A 24,921-nucleotide genomic window follows, 5' to 3' on the forward strand; every position below is an offset into this window, starting at 1 on the left:
TGAGCGGTGAACGGCCCCTTGGGATTAACAGGGGGTAGCTTGAGAATCCCTTCAGCATAGGAAGATATTGCATGGCGCGATGTGCTAAAGAAGGAGTCTCAAAGAGGAAGTCTTTCCTGAGGGGCTCTTTAGGCATCTCAACGTTGTGATAAGCAGCAGCGCTAAATAGAATCTTATGGTAAGAGTAGGTATCATCTGGCTGAGAAGATCAGGCAGGGTAGAGGTTGGGAACTGTATCCGCAGGCAGGGCTACATCATATAAGTCCCAAGGGTCTCCCTGTGGGGGTACGTCATAAGTGTCCCCCTAGTGTGTGAACCAATGCCAGAATGTGGTGACCCCTGTGGAGTGTAGGATAGTGGGCCACGTAAAGAAGGTGGAGGTGATGGTGGGGGTCTGGGTGAAGTGTAAGAGGGTTGAGGCAGTTCAGTGTCCAGAAGAGGACTGATGGCTTCATCTTGCTTTTTTTGCTGCTTTGGAAGAGGAGGAGGCTCCAGAGCGTCTTCAAAACTGTGCTGTCTCTTGAAGGGCAAGGTTCTGGCGTCGGAGGCTGTGTTCGTATGCGGCCAGTTTGTCATCCACCCTCAATCTGTTTTTGTCGGGCATCAAGCAGCTCTTGGAACTTCTGGGGGACTGGTTCGTGGGCTGGTCTTCCAGTTGGAGCCGAGTGTTTCAGCACCGGTGTCGACTTGTGCTTTCAGGCCGACTGTTTTGAATCAGACAGTCGGGTCGGTGCCAGATCGGGTGATGATGAGAACCTAGATTTTAAGATTTTCTTTGGTGCAGAGGGAAGCTGGCAGTGGGGTCTCAAGTTGACAGCCGCTGCCGACCACGGCCGAATGCAGTGGCGGTCCGGAAGCCTGCTTTTGTGGGTTCGGAGCAGCTGACTGCCCCATGTGAGGTAGATGCTCGGAGTGGTGCAGAGGGGGAACTGTATTCACGATCTAGTGTGCCGGCAGGAGGCCTTCAATCTTGAGGTCAGAGCCGGAACTCTCTTCGAGCAAGAAAGTTTCATCGTCAGCAGCTGAAGGCTTAGGATGATGTTCCCCCTTGAGGTCTCGAGTGCTGAAGAGGTCTTGGACATCTTATGCGCCCCTGGCCGACATCTCGAGTCGAAGGAACTGGCAGTCTCAAACAGTCTTTTTCGACCAAAAGGAGCGACACGCGTCGCAAGTGGCCTCATCATACTCGGGTCAGAGGCAGAGATTGTAGGCCTTGTGGAGGTTGCTCCAGAGGTACTTATAACAGCGAGGACAGTATTGATGGGGCATCTGTTTTATCACAGGCAAGACATGCTGAAAGAGAACCGCACCGAAGGAAAGAGGCACCCAATGGTGGCCGGAGACGACTGGAGCACTGTCTCGAGTTGTCACTAGAGAAGTCGATCCGAAAATAAAGAGGGGCAAACGCTATCATACACAATACTGACTTAGGAATAGGGGATAAGAGAATCAAAAAACTATCTAAAGCACACGTCTGAACCCGATGGCGGAATAAAATGTATTCTGACAATTGAGCTGAAGACCATGTGCATTCAAAGCAAGAGGTGGAGTCCCACTGCCTTGTGATTCAGGAAGAATTCTTCGAGGAAAAATCAACCTGCACACATCTGAGCCCAACACTAGATGGCAGGAGTATGCACAGCATGTGCATCTACAGCCACACATGCCTCAACAATAGCTTTTGGAGCCTTTTCACTATAGAGACATGCCATTACATTTTTATATGTTCCACGTCTACATACTAGACACACTATGTTGCGGGATACAAGTCCCACTTAGGGGTGACATTTTAATTATTAAAAGGAGTTTTTTTTTGTTTCACATTGATAAGCTTGAAGGCATATCTTCATTGCCGCACTAGTGGATGGCACAGTAAGTGCTGCAGTCAACAGGCAACTCTTAACTTTCCTTGTCATAGGTGCTATTTCTACAGTATATACTATGGCCTTGCAGGAAAGTTAAATGTCAATCAGGGATTAGCCAATTTGTATACATTTTAGGAGTCAGAGCACACACAATGAACACTGGACAGCAGCGTCCCAGTGTGCAAAGTCTAAAAACTAGCAATAAAACTCAGCAAAAAATGGGATGACTACGCAAAAAGGGTACAACGCGTTTCAATTTTCAAGAAGTCTGGAGCAGGGTTCAAAGTGTTGGTAAATGTATCCACAGGCAGTAAATAGAATAAACAAGGACTTGTTCTGTGATGCAAAATGTTCCAGGTCGAGCTAGACCTGAAGCCTACTCTGATATTACAATGTGGAGGCTGGTGCTGAGGTAAAGGAGTCAGTTAGGGAGGTTTGAGGGGATGAAGAGTTGGGAAAGAGAAACAAACATGAAATTTGAGATGTGTAACAAAAACTAGTCAGGAGCTGTATCCTTTTCCTTTACACTGAACAGGTAGGACATGGGTGGGTCTTAAATTTAGAGTACTTCCTGGAGCCTCGTTTAGGCTTATCCAGAGAGACATGCCAGGCTCATGAACTCAGAAGTGTTTCAATGAGTCAGTCATTTTCCACATGCATAGGGATTCGGCAGAAAAAAAAAGTTTAAAAAAATGGACTGCAGGGGAGGTTTTAGTGAGGGTCAAGAATATATGCAGTCTATCAACTAGAGAGTTTAGGAAATATAATGATCACTTGAAGAGAATGTACTCCCAGGTTTGTTGCATGGGCCAGTCACAGGAATATTTACTGAACCAATCAAGCAATTGATTAAGATCTAAAAAGAAAGAATATAAATTATTAGTGAGTTATTCTCACAAGGACTTACTAAACGTTTTTATACTGGGATTCATCAGTAGTGCCATCACAGTGAATTACTAGTTTACAGTCTGAGTAGCTATGTGCTTGTAGAGTCTCAGGGTTGTGGAACTCATAGCGCCTGACGCCCGAGACATGCTGTCTTTTGACATGGACTAGAAGATTTAATGTCTATTTTGGCCACTGGACAACTAGACATTAATTTGCGGTAAATTGGTGCAGAAATACGACACTCCGGTGCTCACAGCCAATAAGGATGATTGTAAAAAAATCCCATACATACTGGACACGTGTTTAGGTCTGAATGGCTAAATCCCCTTGACTGGACTCTAGCCTGTGATTGGCTGGGGAGCTGTGAGCTCATCCCAGCTAAAATTTTACTTCCTACTTGGGAGTATAGTTGGGGTGGGCTCAGAGGCAAACATTGTTATTCTATTGGCTTCTGAAGGCTGGCTGCAAAACACTGCAGACCTGCTCTTCCCCGAGCGCCGAGAAGCTACATAGGACACGCGACAACTATGCATCTCCAGCTTCTAGTGTGCACCACCAGCACTCTCCGGTAAGAAGCTGGAGCCTAGTTTCTGAAGGAGACATCCAATTTGGGTTCCTAGGATGTCGGCCGTAATCTTTCGCTCTCCCACTTTCCCTTTCTTTTCCCTTTCCAAGGCCTTGCATGACTTTCCCTCGTGCTCCGTACCTATGCTTCTGCTTTCTCTACTTGCCTCTTGTGCGTCGACCCTGGGCCTCGGGTGCCTGTCCTTGGTGCCCCTCCTGTTCCTCTTTGATCCCCTGTGCTCTCACAACTGTTCGTTTTTTTAGCCTGCTCGATAGTATTTGTGCACCCCTCCCTCACAGGTTTCCAAAGTCTGGCTTCGTGTTGTCTCGTGGCTCTTTTGCAGAGTGCTGGTCTGCTCAATAAACCGTCCAGCCCTTGCCTTTTTGCTTCCACTGCATGACTTCAAATTATCTTGGCCAGGAGTGCCCTGTATCGTTTATTTCGTCCAATTTGCAACGTGAAGTGCCTGAGGCCTTCATATGCTTAGGAGGTGGTTGCGGCTAGAGGGAGCCATTAAAGCAAAAAAGATACTTTGTACAAAACACCATTGAAAGCATAACTAAGAAGGAATATGCTACTTACCAGTATGCATCTGTTCTTGGCATGTAGAGCTGCAGATCTACACACTTTTGCATAGATCGCCATCTGGTGTTGGGCCCGGATGTTTGCAGTTTGTTTTTCCTCTTGGAAAGTCTTTGGAAGTCACGAGGTCGGTGACTCCTCCCTTGGATCGTATTACGCATGGGCTTCGGCTCCATCCTCAGATTGTTTTTCGCCAGCAAGGAAAGATGGAGCGTAGTAATAACAGTGAAGAAACCCATGTGTGTTGTATCTAAATAAGATAGACTGGAACAGATACAGGTAGCTGGGGAGGCGTGTGTAGATCTGCAGCTCTACATGCCAAGAACAGATGCATACTGGTAAGTAGCATATTCCGTTCGAGGCATATGAGCTGCAGATTACACACTTTTGCATAGACTATATAGCAGTTCCCAACCTTAGCGGCGACCACCGGTATCTGTTGCAGTGGTTTGAAATAGTGTTTTCAGTACAGCCTGGCCCACACTAGCTTGTTGCTTGGTTTGCACATCTACACAGTAATGTTTAGTGAAAGTGTGCGGTGTTGACCATGTAGCTGCTTTGCAGATATCATCTAATGGGATGTTCCCTAGAAAAGCCATAGAAGCCCCTATCTTTCATGTAGAGTGGGCTTTAGGGGGAACAGATAGCGTTCGTTTTGCTTTGTGGTAGCAAATCTGTATGCATTTTACAATCCACCTAGCTATCCCTGATTTTGAGATAGATGGGGTTGCCTTTGTGTGGTGGAGAGAAAGAGACAAGTAGTTGTTTGGTCTTTCTGAAAGGTTGTGTTATTTGGATATAAAGTAAGGCCCATTTAACATCTAGCGTGTGTAGAGCCCTTTCTGCAACAGTTTGAGGTTGCGAGAAAATACCGGTAATTCTACCGATTGGTTTAGATGAAAAGGGGAAATGACTTTAGGTAGGAATTTTGGGTTGGTACGGAGAACAACCTTGTTCTGGTGCATTTGGAGAAAAAGTTCCTGTATGGTAAGTGCTTGTATATCACTGACCCTTCTAAGGGAAGTGATGGCTACAAGAAAAGCTGTTATCCATGTGAGAAATTGCAGTTCGCATTTATGCAAAGGTTCGAAGGGCGGTCCCATTAGCCTTGTGAGAACTATATTTAAATTCCAAACAGATGAGGGTGGTACTCTGGGGGGAATTATTCGTTTTAGGCCTTCCATGAAGGCTTTAATAGCAGGCCCTCTGAAAAGTGATAGGTGCTGTCTGTTTTATAGGTAAGCGGCAATTGCTGCGAGGTGTAGCCGAATGGATGTATATGCTAGGTTACACATCTGTAGATGGAGTAAGTAGCATATGATGTGTTGTATAGATACGTCTAGAGGATTGATTGTGTTATGGCAATAAACAACAAATCTTTTCCACTTGGCAGCGTAGCAGGCTCTAGTGGTAGGGCGTCTAGCTTCTCTGATGACGTTCATACAGCCAGGGGGAAGGTTAAGGTAGCCGAATTCTAGGATCTCAGGAGCCAGATCGCAAGGTTGAGCTGAGCTGGGTCCGGGTGTCTGATCTCTCCATGGTTCTGGGTTAGGAGGCATGGTGAGAGGTGTAGCTTTTGGTGTGGTACTACCGAGAGTTCCAGCAGTGTGGTGTACCACGGTTGTCTGGCCCATGTTGGAGCTACTAGGATCAGTGTGAGGGAATGCTGTTGTAGCTTTCGCACCACTAATGGAATTAGTGGGAGAGGTGGAAAGGCGTACGCAAATTTGCCTGACCAGTTCATCCATATCGCATTGCCTTTGGACAATGGGTGTGGGTATCTGGCGGCGAAGCTTGGGCATTTTTTGTTTTCGTGGGTGGCGAAAAGGTCCATCTGCGGATGCCCCCACATCTGAAAGAACGGGTGAAGAACCTGTGGGTGAAGTTCCCACTCGTGGATCTGCTGCGTCTGTCTGCTGAGCAGATCTGCCATGGTGTTTTGGACTCCTGGTACATGCTGGGCCAGGAGAAAGATTTTGTGTGGAATTGCCCATCTTCATATGCTCTGTGCTAGTTGAGAGAGCTGGGGAGAGTGTGTGCCGCCTTGTTTTTGAATGTAGTACATGGCCGTCATGTTGTCTGTGCGAATGAGGACTGCCTTGCCTAAAATCTGTGTTTGAAAGGATTTTAGGGCTAGAAAGATTGCCAGTAACTCCAGATGGTTGATATGGAGTAACTTTTGTTGCTGCGTCCATGTGCCCTGCACTGTGAGGTGTAATAGATGAGCTCCCCAGCCGGAGAGCGATGCGTCTGAAAGATTTGTGGTGTTCCACCACTGCAGGGAGCGATGGGTGCGACCGTCTACCAAACCAGATCTGTCAGTTGCCCCTGGGCCTGGTTCCATTGGCGCGCTAAGCACTCTTGGAGTGGACGCATCTGGAGTCTTGCGTGAGGCACTATGAAAATGCAAGAGGTCATCATTCCTATCAGGTGCATAAACACTCTTGCTGGAAGGGAGTGTTGAGGTATGAATCTTTGACGCAGAGCCTGAATGCTTGCAATCCTGGCCAGATTGGGGTAGGCTATGGTTTTTGAGGTGTCTATGGTGGCACCGAGGTATTGCTTTATGTGGGATGGTGTTAGCTGGGACTTTTGGTGGTTCACCGAGAAGCCTAGCTGGTGAAGTAGTTGGATTGTAGTGGCGGTGTGGTGTACACATTGGTTGTAGGACGTGGCTTTTATCAGCCAGTCGTCCAAATATGGGAAGACGTGAATGTGCTGTCTTCTGAGGTGTGCCGCCACTACCGCTAGGCACTTGGTGAATACCGCTAGGCACTTGGTGAATACCCTTGGTGCTGTTGTGATCCCGAATGGGAGCACCTTGAACTGGTAGTGTTGCCCGTCCACTACAAATCTGAGGTACTTTCTGTGAGCATGGTGTACCGGAATGTGAAAGTATGCGTCTTTCAAGTCCAGTGTGGTGAGAAAGTCGTTCTGGGAGAGGAGCGGAAGTACCTGCTGAAGCGTTACCATGTGAAAATGATCTGAATGTATGTATGTGTTTAGGGGTCGGAGATCTAGAATAGGTCGTAGAGTCTCGTCCCTTTTTGGTATTAGAAAATATAGGGAGTAGACCCTTAAATTTTGCTGATTGATGGGAACTTGTTCTATTGCCTGTTTTTGTAGGAGAGAGATTACCTCCTGTTTTAGTAATGTGGAATGTTCTTGTGACACTGGGCGTTGCCTGGGTGGAATGTGTGGAGGGTAGATGTCAATTCTAGGCAGTACCCTGAGCGAACAATTTGGGTCACCCATTTGTCTGAGGTGATGGTCTCCCAGACCTGAAGGAAATTTTGTAGTCTGCCTCCGACCGGAGTGGGATGGTCTGGAGGGAGCGGGGCGGGGGCGGTGTGGCAGAGCGGGCGGTATTTGTTTTGCCTCTGCCTTTGTCATTGCCCCTATAGCCGCCTCTTTGATAACCCCTTGTGAAGGTGGACTGAGCAGGGGATTTGTAGGAAGTGGACGCGCTAGGAGTAGCCTCTAGCCGTACCCCGAAAGGAAGAGCGGCGAAAGGAGCGCCTAGGAGGGTGTGACTGCAAGGCTCCCATAGATTTTGCCGTATCAGTGTCCTTCTTCATTTTCTCGAGGGCCTCATCTACCTTTGGGCCGAATAGGTGTTCTTGGTCAAAGGGATGATTTAGGATGGAGGCCTGTACCTCAGGTTTGAAACCGGATACTCTCAGCCAAGCATGGCGAAGGAGGAGGACGCTCGTGTTAATGGCCCTGGAGGCTGTGTCTGCTGCATCTAAGGCACAGCGTATGGAGGTGTTAGTTATAGTCTTACCCTCTTGAACTAATTCGTTGGCCCTATTTTTGTATCTTTCTGGGAGGTGGTGCATTATGGTTTCTAATTCATCATAATGCGCTCTATCGTATCTGGCCAATAGCGCTTGAGTGTTGGCGATACACCAGATATTAGCTGCCTGTGACGCAGTACTCTTTCCTGACGCGTCCAGTAGCTTTGACTCTTTGTCAGGTGGTGGTGCTTCGCCTGACGCCTGGGAGTTTGACCTCTTCCATGCAGTGGAAACCACTAGCGAATCTAGTGGCGCTGGCCCTTTGATATAGGCAGGATCTGTGGGGGCAGCTTTGTACTTTTTTTCTATGCGTGGGTTAATGACCCTAGCCCTGACTGGGTCCTTAAAAACCTCTGGCGCATGTTTTATTACCCCCTTGAGCATAGGTAGTATGGAGGTAGACCTATGTGCAGTATCAAAGGTGTCGAGGAGGAAATCCTCCTCTACTGGGTCAATGTGTAGCTCTACCCCATGATAATGTGCCGCCCTCTGAAGTAGGTGGTGGAAACCTAATGAGTCTTCCGGTGGAGATGGCTTGGAAGGGTAAAGGTTATCTTGTGGGACGTCTGGAATATCTGGATTATTGTAGTTGTCCCATGGGTCTGGGGATCCTGTAGGGGTGGGGTCCTGGGGCACATCCCCTGGATCGTAATATGGGTCCCCCTGATCATCATCGTCTGGAGACGGGGTCGGAGAGCGATGAGGTGGGGGTGGAGAAGGCGGAGGTGGAGAGGGTGGAGGAGGTGGGGAAGGCATTCTGAAAGGGGAGGTAGCAGAGTCCTTCCTCTTTGGAGGTGGAGGCGGAGCCGGTTTGTCCAAATGTCTCTTTTTAGAAGAGAGTGCCAAATGTCCAGTTTTTTGGATCCTTGGTAAGAGTCTTTTGCAAGGGATCCGGTGTAAACAGTTCCTGTGACAATGTTTGTTCCGTCGGCGCCGAAGGTTTCGGGGCCGATGACTTTTTAGGCTTGTCCGTGCCGTGCTTAGCACTGGGCTTGGGAACCTCGGTTTTCTTGGTCGGCGCCGAGGTGGGCTTCGGCGTGGAAGTGTCAGTGCCGAGGGCCTTATGGGGTTTGGTCGGTACCGAAGATGGCGTCGGTACGGAAAGGCTGGGTTTCGACACCGAGGACTTCGGTGTGGAGCTCGGTGTCAAGGTAGAGGCTGGTTTCTTTTTCGGTGCTGAAGTGTGTTTCTCGGCACCGCTGGAAGGCTGGCTCGAGCCCGAGCCGCCGGAAGGCTTATTTGGCTTCTTCACCGGGCCCGAAGGTGGGGTGTGTGAAGCAGTGTCTCTTGCCTAGGCCCGGAGGCGAAGGCGTGACTGAAGCCTTTTTGGGTGTGGGCACGGGTGTGGGAGGGGGTATAGTACTCACAACCCTCTGCGCCGGGGTGATGTCCTCTACATCGGAGTCGTCGGCTTCGGAAGCACTGAAGAGGTCCTCTTCGGTGTGCTGTTGTCCTGGATCTTCGACGTCGTCCCCGAAGATGTCGACTGGAACGGAGGTCGAGGAGTGTGTGCCATGTTTCGTCTGGCTCTTCGATCTCGAATAGTCTTTTTCGATCTGAAAGACTTGCAGGCCGGACAGTCTCGAGCCTCGTGTTCAGGGGAGAGGCAGAGGTTGCACACCTCATGGAGATCGGTGTGGGGGAATTTGGACCCACATCGAGGGCACTTCTTGAAAGGAGTTCTTTCCATCAGCCGGGACCGGAGCTTGGGTAGGCGCGAAAGGCCGCCGTCGATGACTGGAATCGAAGCTGTGTCGAAGAAAAGGTGATTGAGGAGATCTGGATCTGAACAGTACCGCGATAAGCGAGGATTCCGCTTCGATCGGCGAACTGGAAATGTTCGGAACCGGAGCGCGAAGTATTACATCCGAGCCCGATGGCGGAAAAAAACAATCTGAGGATGGAGCCGAAGCCCATGCGCAATACGATCAAAGGGAGGAGTCACCGACCTCGTGACTTCCAAAGACTTTCCAAGAGGAAAAACAAACTGCAAACATCCGGGCCCAACACCAGATGGCGATCTATGCAAAAGTGTGTAATCTGCAGCTCATATGCCTCGAACAAATATTTTTTGAGTCATCGCTCTCTGAAATTAAAACTTACATGTAATTCTTTCTTGCTGTCATTATTTGCAGAGTAAAATAAATGCTTTATTTATTCATATATTTTATTTAGTGCAACAATGATTACCTTGCTTACTTCAGACTTGCGGTACCTGAAGATGAGAGCAGACTGCCAACATGCTATGGCTGTTAGCACAGTTTAAAAGTTTGCCCGATTTATGACCATTTCCTGTAAACCACTTGGTTTCGCTGCTAGTCTTTGTTTTTCTTTGTCTATCCCCTACACGTAGCCTGTTGGAGGTTCAAATAATTTACAACAATTAACCAAACTATACAGTTATTATCTTATTGGCATTTCATTACCACTAATATTTCCAGTAATCCACTCCATCGGATACGAGGAGTAGCTGCAGAGAGAAATTCAAAAAATGCTAAACGCAGGCATCAGAATACTTGGCCTCACCGAACACCATTGGACGCATTAAAAGCCTTGTAATTAATGATTGTAATAACCGTGACTCCCTAAAACTGTAACGGTACATTCAAGAGTATTAAGCATGCCTTAAATGCATTGATCTAGCAAATTGTTATCTTACCCCAAACTCTCACGAGCTTTGCTGAAAAGAGACTAAGGCAATTAAAACTTGTCTCTGACATTTCTGGTATATGTAGTTCAAAAGGTTGAATCTTACCCCAAAGCCTTCAACAATGCAAATGTTCATTTGCTTCCTAAACGAACGGTTACGTGGGAAGGTACTGCTAGAAAGCTGATAAAATAGTGCTTTAAACCTGTGCTTTCTACTCATGTGCCCTGGTGCTGCACATATTTATGATCTAAGTCGCTAGTGGGTCACTTCATTTGCTACTCTTTCTTTGAAAGAGTGCACAGAACGAGGTGTGTTTCTGGAAGAGCCCCCCAAAAAATATGTTGCCAGCTAAGAGATCAAACACACCCTGAGCTCGATGCTGCATTGAGCATCTTTGATCCCCAGTTTCATACAGCATTCCAGAATATCAAAACTCTAATCTTTCATTACTTTAATTAGATATTGCTTTTTAGGTGGGTATTTGTAGAAATGCAAAGTTGTTGACAGCAGAGAAAACGTGCTGCTCTCTAGCCCTCAGTATTTGCCAAAAACCCTACATATACTGAGCTGGTGTTGTGCAATGACAATGCGAGGCAGCTGTAGGGGCAAGTTGCTGCTAGAAGTACCAGTCACCACCATGCCCCAATTGCCAGGCTAAAATGTCACATTCCTAAGTATGCCAAATATTCTTGCATAGTTAGCAACAGGTGAGACTTTTCATGACTGAGGTAGTCCGTGCAATTTAGGCTTTGTATGATATGTGACCACCTATGCCCATGCTGCGGCTCTTTGGTAACAGCCTGTCAGTAAGGCTTGGGAATTCTCTATAATCTGAGCCATTTCACAGTGCTGTGCAAAACAGCCCATGGCTGGGTAAGATGTGGGCAAACACTGTTTACAGATTAAAAGAGATGGGGGAACTACAGCACAAGTGGCCTGCACAAAACAACTTGAGAAACAAGTTTTCTTACCTCAGATGCTAATGAGGAGGTCTAAGGACATAGTGGGGCAACACTCCTCAAGCAGCGATGGCCCCAAAGCCTTTAATTCAGCTCGGCCCATGGCAATAGCCTGTCAATGGCAGCAAGGTTGGGACCCCTGCTTTCTTTCTCGTATCTTCATCATGTAGGACACCCTATATTCATCAGCACATTTTGTGCAACAGCATACTGTAATTCCCTGATCATGGGGATCATCTGAAAGGTGAGATTAGTTAGCGGAGTAGGCAGCTGGAGCTATATAGGTTTGTTGCACAAAGTGTGCAGAAGGTGTGTTTGCAGGGTATGTGTGTCTTTACAGGCTCTTTAAAGAAAGAAATAGTTAAGGTATCTGAGATAAGAGCTTGTAAAACATTAATGTTTCTGTGTCACCATATATGAATGATGTCAAGAGTAGGTGGGACAAGTGGAATTTTTAACAGGACATGTAGATTTCTGCACTATTTTGTCAGTTGGACTAGAAGATTATTAAACAAATTCCACACCCCTGTAGAGTACTTGTGGATAATTAGATAGTCGTTTAAACTTAACTGTTAAGTTCTGTTGTGTATTGCGTAGGACTCTTAGGGGGGCAGTGTTACATATTGAAGCCGTCTCTGGCTCACATATACTATAATTGCAAACAGTATGTGGAAAGGAAAATTCATAGAAAAGCAAGGTGACGTTTTAGTCTCAGAGGTTGATTCAGTTTCTATTTTTTAAAGTCAGGAGATTTTACTGAAAAGGTAGATTATCCACTTAAAACTCAAGAAAAAAGTGGAACTGTATTAGTGAAGCAAGAGTGATCTATTACTGTATAGTACATCCCAAACACAAGGAACTGTTGGTGACTAATAAAAGAGAGCAAACATATCAATAAATGTCGGACTATAGTGCGGGTGCCCGTAGAGGAAAACCTACATACTATTGTACACAGTCCTAGTTTTGTAGGCACTCAACTCTTTTAGTAAACCTGATTATTGGCCCTAATACGAGTAAGTCGGTCCACAGCACCGCTGTACTTGCAGTGGCGGTCTGACCACCACCACACTGCCGGCCTGCCCACAGTATTACATGTGTAGAGGTCAAATTGCTAATTGAAACAGAGGTTCTCCCTATGTTACTTAAGGCCCTAGAGGAGGGAGAGAACAAGAAAAATATACAATAGAAAACCTCTAAACCGGCCTATATATTTAAATGGCTAATCTAATTAGATTCTGCATTACCAACATAGCCTGCCAAGTATCATTTCATGTTATGCAGTTATTTTCTGTAAACACACTAGGAGTCCTTTGTAATTTTTAAACCAAAGATTTATTATTTCTTTTATCTGTAAGGTTTTGAATCACATATAGTTAGAAACAAACAAAACATTTTTTTCTTTTTTTTTAATCCAGTTATAATTTTAGTGCAAACATGTTACATAATTCATATGCTAAAGTGACATCCTAGACATCAAAGACATAAAAATCCACTTACTAGTCATTCATACTCACATTCATACCAAGAAATAAATAAGCACTATAGGGAAATTTTGGGGAGAGAAAGCAAAGGACCCTTGAATTGGTCAGATTTTTTTTCCGGATTAACAGGATGGAAAATGTCAATCTTCAATAGCACTGTGTTAGAAACAAATTTGCGGTCAACGCGCGTTTCAGTGGGGAGACCACCTTCTTCAGGACCAACAGCAATTAGTTAAAAGGTATATACAATGTGTCAAGATGTTTGTAGAAAAGACAAAAGAAAATGGCGTTGGCAGGTTAAAAGGGAATGCATTTAATTTCAAAAGGAGATTACTTCCTTAATATATTTATATCTTCTTTGTATACTGTTAGTTTCCTTGTATGCTAGCAGTGCTCAAAAAAGTATGTTAGAAGGATCTGTAAAACACATGTAGTTGGAGGTGAAACACAGTACAGAGTACAACTGTTGTGAAACCCATTGATGTTAGTAGAGTAAAAGTTGAAAGGGTGCCAGATCGTGACCAAGATGTATGGTGACAGGTTGAGGCATGAAAACCCAGGTAAATGGGCTTAAAACGGCTGACCTGTGAGTCAGAGAACAATATGCACATAAACTGCTGTAAAAGCCATCTGTGCTGTGCGATACAGCGATGTCAATTTCTAAAAGAGAAAACACTTTTATTACTAAGGCTAATCTCTATGTAGCTCTCATGGTTAAATCTAGTGGGAGAGCCAAAGTACCTGAAATGGCTGAGATGGAGGGAAAATTCAAAGGAGAAGTTTTATTTTATATCCGTGTCTGCTTCTAAGGTGCCAATCGCAAAATGCAGTAAGAGAAATAACAGACTTTTTAGAGAGTGAGCCGTGTCGTGCTGTCCTGTGAGTAAGGTTATATGACAGCAGGGCAAAATATCCCATGGGCTTAATTACCTTGTCAGGGCGTGTGGTTGTTCACAAAGGCAAAACCAAACTAGTGTCAGGTTTTCTTTGTCTTTCTACAGTATTTTCTTTTTATTATTAAAGGTGCTATCCAATCCAATGTTGTCTGCAAGATATAATAGCAAATTTGTCATAGCAGTAGAAATAACCCTGATGTTATACACAATAATGTGTGTGCAAACTGCAGTAATATTAATGGGTTTTACTAAGACCGAGAAAAAAAAAAAAAAAAAAAAACAGCGAAAATTTCAGGCATGTTGTTAATATCATGTCGTTTAAAAGGACATATCGAATATCTTGTTTTAAGATTTAGGATGTTTTAGGTATAGCATAATAGCGATCCTTTCAAGGAGACGAATCAGGCAATACGCTGCTAAGACTCATGTGAGAATAACGGCCGTTTTTTATTTGCAGGTTCTACTAAATAAATCAAAACAGAGAAACATATCGGCTAAAAACAAACTGTAGCGAGAGGTAGACTGATAATTTTAGCAAAACTACATTCTTATTTACGTATTGTACCCAGATAGGTTTCCTATATGTATCGGGGACGACCTTTTTGGTCCTATGTGCATTAGCAAGTTATGCTAAGAGGCCACACAATCAGACAAGACACTGCTAAAACTCATGTGGAGATGACGGACGTTTTTTGTTTACGGGTTCTACTTAGTAAGTCAGTGCAGTAAAATACATCGACTAAAGGCAAAAAATAGCGCAAGATGAGCTGTTAAATTAAGCTAGATCCAAACGGAGAGATCCCTGTTTGGGCATAGAAATTCATACCTGTTCAAGTAGAGGCCCTGCCGAGAAACAGCAACAGAAACAGCCGAAAAAATGTAATGTGGATCTGACGAACTTTAACATAAACGTTTTCTCGCGAGATTTAAGATCAGCGTGTCCTAGTCTGAGTAGGTCTCCATGCGTTTGGGCGCCATCTTTGAGAGGAGCTTATTCCATATAAATCCAGTCCTGGTCAGAGTGGAGGTGATGATTGTACATACAATCTCGCGCAAAATGATGTTGTGTTTTTTTTTGTTTTTTTAAAGACATATACAATGTATATGCTTATGGCAGTATTACATTCTGAATAGGCCCTTGATGTAAAGATCTATCTTAAATAGTCAGAAGAGCAAAAAATAATTTTTTTGTATATGTTGCGTTTCTACAGAGAGACTCAGGAATCAGCTAGTTCTTATGTATCACCCTATGTATGTTCTTTACCTCCTACCCGGTGGTAGGGTCAGTAATGTAAGGTGTGGGGTCCATTCCAACTAGATGTAGTTATGTGATAATCCAAGTTATCTCCTCATTAAGGCCCCTGCGTACTGTGTCGCAGTTAAAAATCCAAAAAGTCTCTGTTTTTCCGCACCTTGCTGATTTCTTGCCCTGGTCTCTGGACTATTTTTTCGAGGATCAGCCATTTCAGATCGTGTTCACCATGGTTATGATTTAAGAAATGTTTTACCATGGGAGCTTGTCCTTTTCGTGTTCTGATGGCCGATTTCTGCTCCGAGAGCCTGACTCGAAATTCACGGCCAGTTTCGCGTCCAGTTTCACGGACAAAGGATAAGGTAGATTACGTTGTTGCTTCTACAATTTGTATGGCTTTTCAGCCTGCCGCTTTTTGTAGATTTAACCAAGAGAGCTACATAGAGATTAGCCTTAGTAATAAAAGTGTTTTCTCTTTTAGAAATTGACATCGCTGTATCGCACAGCACAGATGGCTTTTACAGCAGTTTATGTGCATATTGTTCTCTGACTCACAGGTCAGCCGTTTAAAGCCCATTTACCTGGGTTTTCATGCCTCAACCTGTCACCATACATCTTGGTCACAATCTGGCACCCTTTCAACTTTTACTCTACTAACATCAATGGGTTTCACAACAATTGTACTCTGTACTGTGTTTCACCTCCAACTACATGTGTTTTACAGATCCTTCTAACATACTTTTTTGAGCACTGCTAGCATACAAGGAAACTAACAGTATACAAAGAAGATATAAATATATTAAGGAAGTAATCTCCTTTTGAAATTAAATGCATTCCCTTTTAACCTGCCAATGCCATTTTCTTTTGTCTTTTCTAGAAACATCTTGACACATTGTATATACCTTTTAACTAATTGATGTTGGTCCTGAAGAAGGTGGTCTCCCCACTGAAACGCGCGTTGATCGCGTATTTGTTTCTAACACAGTGATATTGAAGATTGACATTTTCCATCCTGTTAATCCGGGAAAAAATTCTGACCAATTCAAGGGTCCTTTGCTTTCTCTCCCCAAAATTTCCCTATAGTGCTTATTTATTTCTTGGTATGAATGTGAGTATGAATGACTAGTAAGTGGATTTTTATGTCTTTGATGTCTAGGATGTCACTTTAGCATATGAATTATGTAACATGTTTGCACTAAAATTATAACTGGATTCAAAAAAAAGAAAAAAATGTTTTGTTTGTTTCTAACTATATGTGATTCAGAACCTTACAGATAAAGGAAATAATAAATCTGTGGTTTAAAAATTACAAAGGACTCATAGTGTGTTTACAGAAAATAACAGCATAACATGAAATGATACTTGGCAGGCTATGTTGGTAATGCAGAATCTAATTAGATTAGCCATTTAAATATATAGGCCGGTTTAGAGGTTTTCTATTATATATTTTTGGAGGTCAAATTGCCACAGGACCGCTGCGACCGCCAGGGATCCATGATCTCGTGGCGATGGTGCAGCAGTCAGAGGTTGAAATATGCCGACGGTGCTGCAGTGGCACTGCCATGCGTATTTCGAGTTGCATCTAAACTGCCCTTTTCATGGCAGTGAGCCCACCATGAAAAGGGTGGCAGGGATGGAACTAAGGGGGCCCTAACAGGGAGCCCTGCCGTCTCTGGGTTAACTGGGGAGGGGGGGCGGGGGCACATATAGTGCTCCCCTGGATTTGCACCTCCAGTTCCTGCACGGTGTGGCATGTATGCCACACCATGCAGCAAGGTGCAGTCGGTGCTTTGACAGCGGCGGTCTGCATGTTAGGCTCTTTTATGAGCCTAACAGACCGCTGCTGTAAGACCGCTGCTGTAAGATCGCTGCAGGACGGCCCACCAGACCAGGATTGAATTCCTAATCTAGCAGGCAGCAGCACACAGCTTTAGCGGTCCTACTGCAGACAGCGCATTGCACCGCCTGCTGTAGGAGCGCCTAAGTCATAATAAGTCCCTTTGTCGGTCAAATAAAGGGGGTAGCCATTCACTCTATTAGGTGAGGCAGGTGACCTAAAATGGATGTGGGCAGGGGCTAGTGTAGATGGCTATAAACCATTATTTCAAATGTAAAATAAGCCCAGTTTAATTTTGGGACAGACTATTTATTTCTATAACTGTAGTTCGGTATAAGTGAAGACTAATCATCGCACTCCATGGCTCCATACATACGCAAAGCCAGCACCGACCCATTGAATCATAAGAAATTATGAAGCCTGAACATGGACACTGGAATGGACGAATCACAAATTATTTCACCCCTGGAAATTAACATCATGCATGCCTCCAGGTAATGCCTGTCTAGGACCTCTCTAATATGCAATTAGAAGTAACGTCTGCATGGCTGTATTAAAGAGTGGACATGCAAGAAGATAGAATCCAAGGAAAATCCTGTAAATCATTTTGCCATTATTCTCCATTAGGTGGCTTTCTTCAAACCTTTCTTATAACAAAAACAGACAAGGAGCTAAATGCTGCCCTGAAAATAAAGGTTCTACGAGCTACAACTAAATCAGTCTAAAGTTCTGCAGAAATGTATGACTGGCAAGAAGAAATGTGCAAATTATTTTGCATTATATATATTTTTTTTTTTGCAGAGTTTTATATAGCGCAAACTAGACCCAAATCCATTCAGGTACCAGAGCGCTTTACATAGCACCAGTTACGTTACATGAGGACACACATTAATTTTTTTTGTTTGTTTTTTTTTTTTGTTAGTTACGGGGAGATTAAGTGATTTGCCCAGAATCACAGGATGTTCGGCGTCGTTACCGAGACTCAAACCCAGTTCCCCAGGTCCGAGGTCGAGCGCCCTAGCTGTTAGGCCAACTCCTCTCCCAATGACTTAAGTCATTTTCTTTTTAAAATATTATTTACCTTCCAAGCGAAGCAAAATTTCCCAAGGTGTAAAACACAGCAAAAAGAATAGTTCCTTTACGAGGCACCCACAGCAAACAAACTCCCTAAAAAATAAAAACAACTTTTAAGTTTAAGGGTTACAGATAACATGATTGTCTTAAAGCAGCAGTTCTTAACATTTTTACTTATGTGCCCCCATGCCCCCCCACCCAATCCCTACTGGAAGCTGGGTACCCTGGTCTAAATGTTTTATATGACTTGTACCTCCAAACAATGCACAACAATACAGAATTAGTATATCAAACAAATACGAACATTATGAAATATTAAATTCATACACAAAATAATGTACACAAATAAACATTTTAATTTTATTGGGAAGGTGGGGCATTTCAAAATTTAGTTTTATTTCTAAACGTGGAAGCAATATAGGATAATTGAAGCTAAGGATATCAACTTAACTTTTAGCCACCAATTTGAAACTCAGTAACAGTTAAAAAATGTTTTAAAATTTTCAATTTTGTTTTTTTATGGATATGCTTTTTTCATCAGTTGATCTGATATCGTTTCTAAACAGTCCCGGACCCCCTGAGCTCCTGTTGCTGACTTCCAGTGGTGCACAGACTACCGATTTGTCAGTGCATGCCGGTTTCACTTTCTCCTCATTGGTTCCTTCCTTTCATGGAGCATGGACCAAATACTAAGTAATATTTTGTGAATGTTCTTCCGCTGGGATTAAGGTACTTTTTTCTTCTTCTCCCGTCATCACTGTTGTTGCTTTAACTGTTTCCCCAGTGCCTCCACACGTCGCTGTTTCACCCTCCCCCATGCATCGTTGCTTCATCGTCCCAGGTCGTTGCTTCAACTTTGCTCCCTCGTCATTGAATGACCGTTGTTTTTGCTTGACACGTGCCCTTCCATGTTGTTGCTTGCCTGTTGTTGCTTGCAACTTTCTTGTTGTTTACCCACCTCCTCCTCCTCCTTTGTTGTTTGCCCCGTGAAATTAATGCTAAGCCTGTTTATAAGAGTTCCTATGATAAACGTTTTGCTAGATAGTGAGATTTCTCAATACTGATGCTTCTGTAGCACTGGTCAGACATTACCATTTAGTTACCGAAGTGGAAGCCTATTCGCAAATAGTTTTAAGCGGACACAGTGCAAAGAAGGATGAGCATTAGATAAAAGAAGAGGAGACAAATAAACCAAACTAGGTCAAATCCACAGACATGGAAAAAAAGACAGAAGATGATGACTGCAAGATCTCTTACGTCAATACTGCACAAGCAGTTTGTAATCACAAAAGTGTAAATCAGATTGCATTACACTACCAAAATGTGACATTATATCTGGCTCGTCAGTTGACATCTACCCAGGAGATTTATAGCCAGACAGGAGGGGCACTCTAAAGCATCTGATGCCGCAGTTGCACAGTTCGGATGCGAAAGCGGCCGGAGTAGCAGCCGATGTGGCTTGCTTGCCTGCGCTCTTGCTTTGCACTGTCAGCGTCCCCAAGCACCTGACACGCCTAAACCCATCTACAACCACCCGCATGCACCAGGTCACCATGCTGCTAGCCTCTCTCTTGCAGTCACTTTCCCTCATTTTCTCCGTGATAGCGGCAGCAGTGCTTCGGGCAGAGTGCCATGTTGGCCCTGCAACGAGGAGGAGGAGGCAAGGATTTGTGCCCCAACCATCACGACGGCGGTGGAGGCACTACTGGTACTGTTTGCCTCTTTTCTATACTAGCACCTTCTACCTGCATCTGTTTGGAGCTGGACTGGAGTCATCTTGCGCAGCCTTAGTTTTTAATGCGTAAGCACTTGCCCTGTGCGGTATGCCGGTAAAGTAGGTTAACGTATTAAGTGGCAGGGGAGCAAGATGTAAGGTGGTATGATGTGATCTAATACTAAAGTTCAAACGCCTAATGCTAAATATAACAAAAACATTATGAGGAGGTGGCAGTATGAAGGCAGAATTGGTGCACGGTGGAAACAGGGTTTTCACACATTTAGATCAGCATTTCTGCTTCAAGACTACCAGGTTTTATCATGTAGGCTACTAGGGGTGCTGGCAGCGTTCCAAAATATCTATTATGTCACTATTATGTCTTCCGTCTGCTACTAGGCTACATGACTTTCATTCTTCTTCTTTAGCCTGTTAGACCAGAATCAAGAATGCTTAGAAACTTGAGAGTTCAGAAAGCGATCGAGGAGGCATTTGAGAAGAACCAGGGTCCAGTCCCCTAGCTAACACCTCGTTGAAACCAGACAAACTTACTAAAGTATTGGTCAGGATGTCGGCGATTGGTGGTGCCTTGGGTTCCGGAAATAAACAACAAAGTTCCGAATAGCCCTTTGTCTATCCAACTGACTCCACAAATGGTTGGGCAATCATAAATTAAACTTCAATCATGTCATCCATATTGAGCTGATCCAAAAGTCCTTGTGATGGAGGCCGAGGTACACCAAAACCCTTAGAAGGCATACACACCTGATGAGCTCTTTGCATACATGTTGGATGGGGGGCTGGGGAGGTAGTATGAGTAAGACCAGCCCTATGGCGAGGGCTACGGGCAGAGCAGGTACTGTCACCGATACGAAAGGAGAGAAAGCAATTGCAGACCTCTCAGAGGCCATGCTCATAAAAAAGGAACATGAAATAAAGAAAAATGTCCTAGATTTACAATCCGAAGACATTCTCTCTGGTACGTTGGATGAATCTGGGGAGTTATTCAGCACGCCCTTCCAGCTATCCTTTGAGGAACTCAAAGCCCTAAATGGGACCCCTATAGGAAAATCAGCTTTATGGATACAGCCTGTGGGAGAAATCTGGCAATGGACTGTTTGGAAGCAGTCACAAAATTATATTTTACAAAATCTTTAAAGTACCCCGTGATGGGAGAGCTGCATACTCACATGCTTCTTTTCATACGTTAATTTCTCCTTTTTAAGCAAACACTTTACACGATTGGGGTACCAGAAGATGGGTCCACGACCAAGGGAACTCACTGATGGATTATGAACTGCTCTACCAGTGTTTTTAATGTCTTTGTCACTAAGCTTTTCTATCCCTACAGGTCTGACCCGGAACACCACAACTCTCACACAGTAGGTAACACAAAAGGGCACCACTCAGTGTGGGATAGTTTATACACTAAGTTTTTATGGGTTTTGACCTGATTAATCGCCTCGGATCCTTACGACCAGCTCAGGTGCAAAAGATGTTGACACATTCATGAAGGAGTGACCACAACTGGGTCCCTCTCTCGAGAAGGTAAAAACGTTCTTTACCCGATCTCAACACTCAGACTAACCGGGCTGCTTCTGAACCCAGTGGTAGCACTAACCTACTATACGTTTTTTATCCCTGGAATGGTAATCCTGCCAATAAAGTACAGCGTTGGAATCCCATTATCAGTTTTAACCTGCATTCTACACTCCACGTCACTAGTCACCTCACTTGCATTCATAAAACGGCAGCCTTTGTAAAAGATCTCCGCTAAAGCGACCCTTCAGGAGACCCGTTCGGAATTCCAGCACCGGCCCAATGAAGGGCACCGTCCAATGATGAAGCATGACACCCTCTAAGGGTGTGTGAGGGCAACAAACAGTCCCGCTGACTGTCCCGTTCCAGTACTCTGGCCCAGGCACTCTCCATGTTCTGAGAGATTGTGCCTCTCCCCTGCTTTCTTTCCTCTCAGGAACATTAGCCTCATTGTTGAATTTCATGATTCTTGCTAAGAGCACGTGCTTCTGGACCTCTTGAACCAGCTCCTTGTCTCCCCTTGTGCCCTTTCACCTTTTGTTTGATACGTAACTGACAAATTAGGCAACAAGACTGTAAAGATGAACAATCTGCAGATTGTGAAACGCCGCCAAACTAGTTTGGAACGGCCTAACCTGTGTAACCTGACAGCAACAGCTTGAACCCAGCTGCACAGATCTGCCAAAATCGCCCTTTTGATAGATAGGAAAACCTGGTTTCAAATATTAGATAAGCCACCCCTAAGCGAACCTTGCTGCACACAAGCTAGTAAGCATATTATTTAAGATTGGAACATGTGTGACATTAGAAGTGGCATGTTCCCCCACTGACTACGCCCAAAATGACATTGTCACTGGTCAGGCTGTAGGCAGCACATAGGGAAATTCAAAGCATAGATTATACACTTTAATCTATAATATTTGACCTGTACCGGCTACAGACTCCATCAAATGACATTTTTATTATGATAAAGTCCGATTTGTATTCAGTATCTAGGAATTATCTAACTTTTAAAAAGTTACATTGACCCTGCCTGAAGCTATTGGGGGCTAATTTGCACTTTGTCTCCAACAACTCAGCTCAATACTTGGTCTGAAGGAGGTGTGAAATTCCTCACAGTAGCTACACAATAAGTTGACTTGAATGGGCAGAGGATGACTCCACGGAGTTCAGCATAATATGCAGATGGAGCTGTGGGCATCCCTTTGACACCACAGTGTCAAATAACGCACTCCCTTACACACCCACAACCGGAGCCCGAATTAGAATGGCTTGAAAATGCCCTGACCAATGGCATTTTAGACTTCTTGCAGTAAAGCAAACACAAACCATTGAAAAATTAGGCAGAGAAGGGACTGGAAACCTTTTCCTATTGGTCAGAAAGGGACTAGGAGTATCGTCGGGTGTCTCTCACCCACAGACAAGCCAGCTGCTGCAGAGGATTGACCCAAAGCCCCTCTGAATGTAAATGTATGCTTGTATTTCTATGATTTTGTATTGTTGCGAGAGCCTGACAGATCAACTAAAGCCAGAACAAAAAAGTACTACACACAATCAGTGCCCCCCCCTGCAAAGTACATGGATGGCTAGCCTCCTCCGCCCCCAACCAGGGGCCCACCACCTTCTACTTTGTCCCAGATCCAGTGTACTGTGCTAAGGGCCACCCGCACCACGGGCGCTGAGGTTATGTCACTGCACACAGTGCTAAATGATAGGCATAGAATTACATACATGTACAAAATTACAGTTGACAAAACATTATAAAACCTCTCTTAAGTGGCTCTAGCAAGGCTCATTAGAGTGCAAATCTCCTGGTTCCAGGGTTTGTCAGAGGAGGTTTCCATAACAAAAATCATTGCCAAATATGGTAATTTCTGCGTTTCCATGTAACAAAGTAGCAGCCTGGAGCCTTTAACACTGTGCACTAACAATCCACCCTTAAAGGCCTATTGTTTTTTTATGAATGGGTTCACTTACATAGACCTGCAAAATTGTCTCTGAGCACTGGTTGAAAATGCTCATTCCTAAACGGAAAAGCAGGAGGCTGAGTAACAGATCAAGGAGTTCAGAAGCGCAAAAGAGCGAGAAGCATTAATCCTAGTAATACAGCTCATTACATTAATGTGCATGCTGCAGAGATATGCAAGCATAATTATTGGTTGAAGAAGGAACACTATCTCAGAGCCAAATCATCTTCGCTTCCCCCAGAATCAATAAAAAGAGTACCAGGTAGTCCCTATGAGTGTTACTTTAAGCCCATAAAGCTGCAAGACCGTGGCAGCAAGAATTTCATGACATAAAGTAAACTCTAATCACTCATTTTACACTCTTAGCCCTCAAACAGACCAAACCTTTGTGAGGTCTAGAGTGATATTACTGTTTTAATGGTAACATTGGGGATCATGTACACTGTGAGGCTGCTGCAGGTAAGGGAGGTTAATATAGCCCTGGAAAATGCTTGAACAGCTCAATTTACACCAAGCAAACCCAACGTACTTTGTGAGGGTCCAGAGATAGATATAGGACTGGCAGATTTATTTCCCCAAAAATAAATTCTTTGCAGGTAGTTCTAAAGGGGATCCACCAGAAATGCTGCCATACGTCACATCTGGCTTACTACCTAAGGGAACAGCAGTAAATCAAATCAGTGCTGGTTCCTTAGAGCTGTAGTCGGGGCAAAATGATCTGGGAACAGTGCAGGTAATGCGGATACCCGGATGCTATTTAACTGCTGAGCACACAAAGATCTAAGCAGTAGGCGCCTTAACCTCTGATTTCCTGTCACATTCGTTCTTGTTGCCAATTTCTGTGCCAGAGTATTTTAAAACTAAATATATAAGTTGACCGTCAGACTCTGCTTTTCATGACTTCGTCCCTCATGATTCCACCCCCTTTCCGCTGCCACACCGTAACCCCCAATCTATGGAATCTTTGGAGTAAATGTTTTCCAATGCTAGCACTGGCTGGAAATCCAGGAGCCCACTGGCTCTGAAACCAGACTCCTATTCATATGCCTATCAGGAGGATTTCCAGTTGCCTCCAATCCAAGTCTGGAATGCAAGACTAGAAGGACCTAGCAGCCATTTTCCATCAAAATATATTTAATTCTCCCTCCTCTTGATGTGTCTTAGTCTATCGGTATCTTCCTCCCAGTAAACCTATTTCACTACATCCTCACTTTGCTGCTCCTCCTCTGCCTGTGTCCAACTCTACTCTTCTACTGTCCACTCCTCATCCTCTCCTTCTCCCTCATCCACTTCTCCTAAAACCCTCCTCTCCCATATTCACCTGTCGTACCTGCCTATTCTCCTCTGCTCTTTGCCCCCCACCCCCTCTTTTTTAGGACTCACCTGTGAAAGAGTATGGATTTCGCTTGCAAGATATTTTGTTTACTTACAGTGGGCTTAGAGCCTGCCCATGCTTACCACTGGTTGGCTTCATTGTCACTCTTATTTGCTTACTTCTCTTTAGTCAGCTAATGCCAGCTTCACTTCCTCTTCTTTTGTTTTGCTCTCCGTTGAAGAATGGCTCATGTACCGCTTCCTTGCCCAGTGTCCTTCCACTGCTAGTGCTTTCAGAGCTAGTTTTTTTCTTATTGTGGAAGCACTCAATAACTGTGCAGGTGTTTGCACTGCCAGTCCTCTTGCTTGCCCCCTCCAGCTATCAGTCACGTATCTTGCTCACCCTTCCATGTTTTTTTTCTCTTTTGTTGTGATTCTTTTACTGGCGCAGAGCTTTTTTCCCCTCACCCCAGCCCAGCAACTGTTATAACTCATTTCATTCATTCTGTTGAGCTGAAGGAAAGGCACCCCCCCATCCCTT

At 44.5% G+C, this 24,921-nt stretch overlaps 1 protein-coding gene across 1 annotated transcript in view; it reads right to left on the bottom strand.

Annotated features, from left to right (window-relative positions):
* Positions 1–24,921, bottom strand: part of SFT2D2 (SFT2 domain containing 2) — an 88,987-nt gene that overhangs the window by 23,053 nt on the left and 41,013 nt on the right. Inside the window, exon 3 of the mRNA XM_085623000.1 lies at positions 17,854–17,939. Within this exon, the coding sequence (XP_085479126.1) occupies positions 17,854–17,939 (86 nt within the window). The remainder of the gene's footprint in view (positions 1–17,853; positions 17,940–24,921) is intronic.

Source organism: Triturus cristatus, chromosome 8 (genome assembly GCF_964204655.1).
Source record: "Triturus cristatus chromosome 8, aTriCri1.1, whole genome shotgun sequence".
In the NCBI taxonomy this organism is placed as follows: Eukaryota; Metazoa; Chordata; class Amphibia; order Caudata; family Salamandridae; genus Triturus; species Triturus cristatus.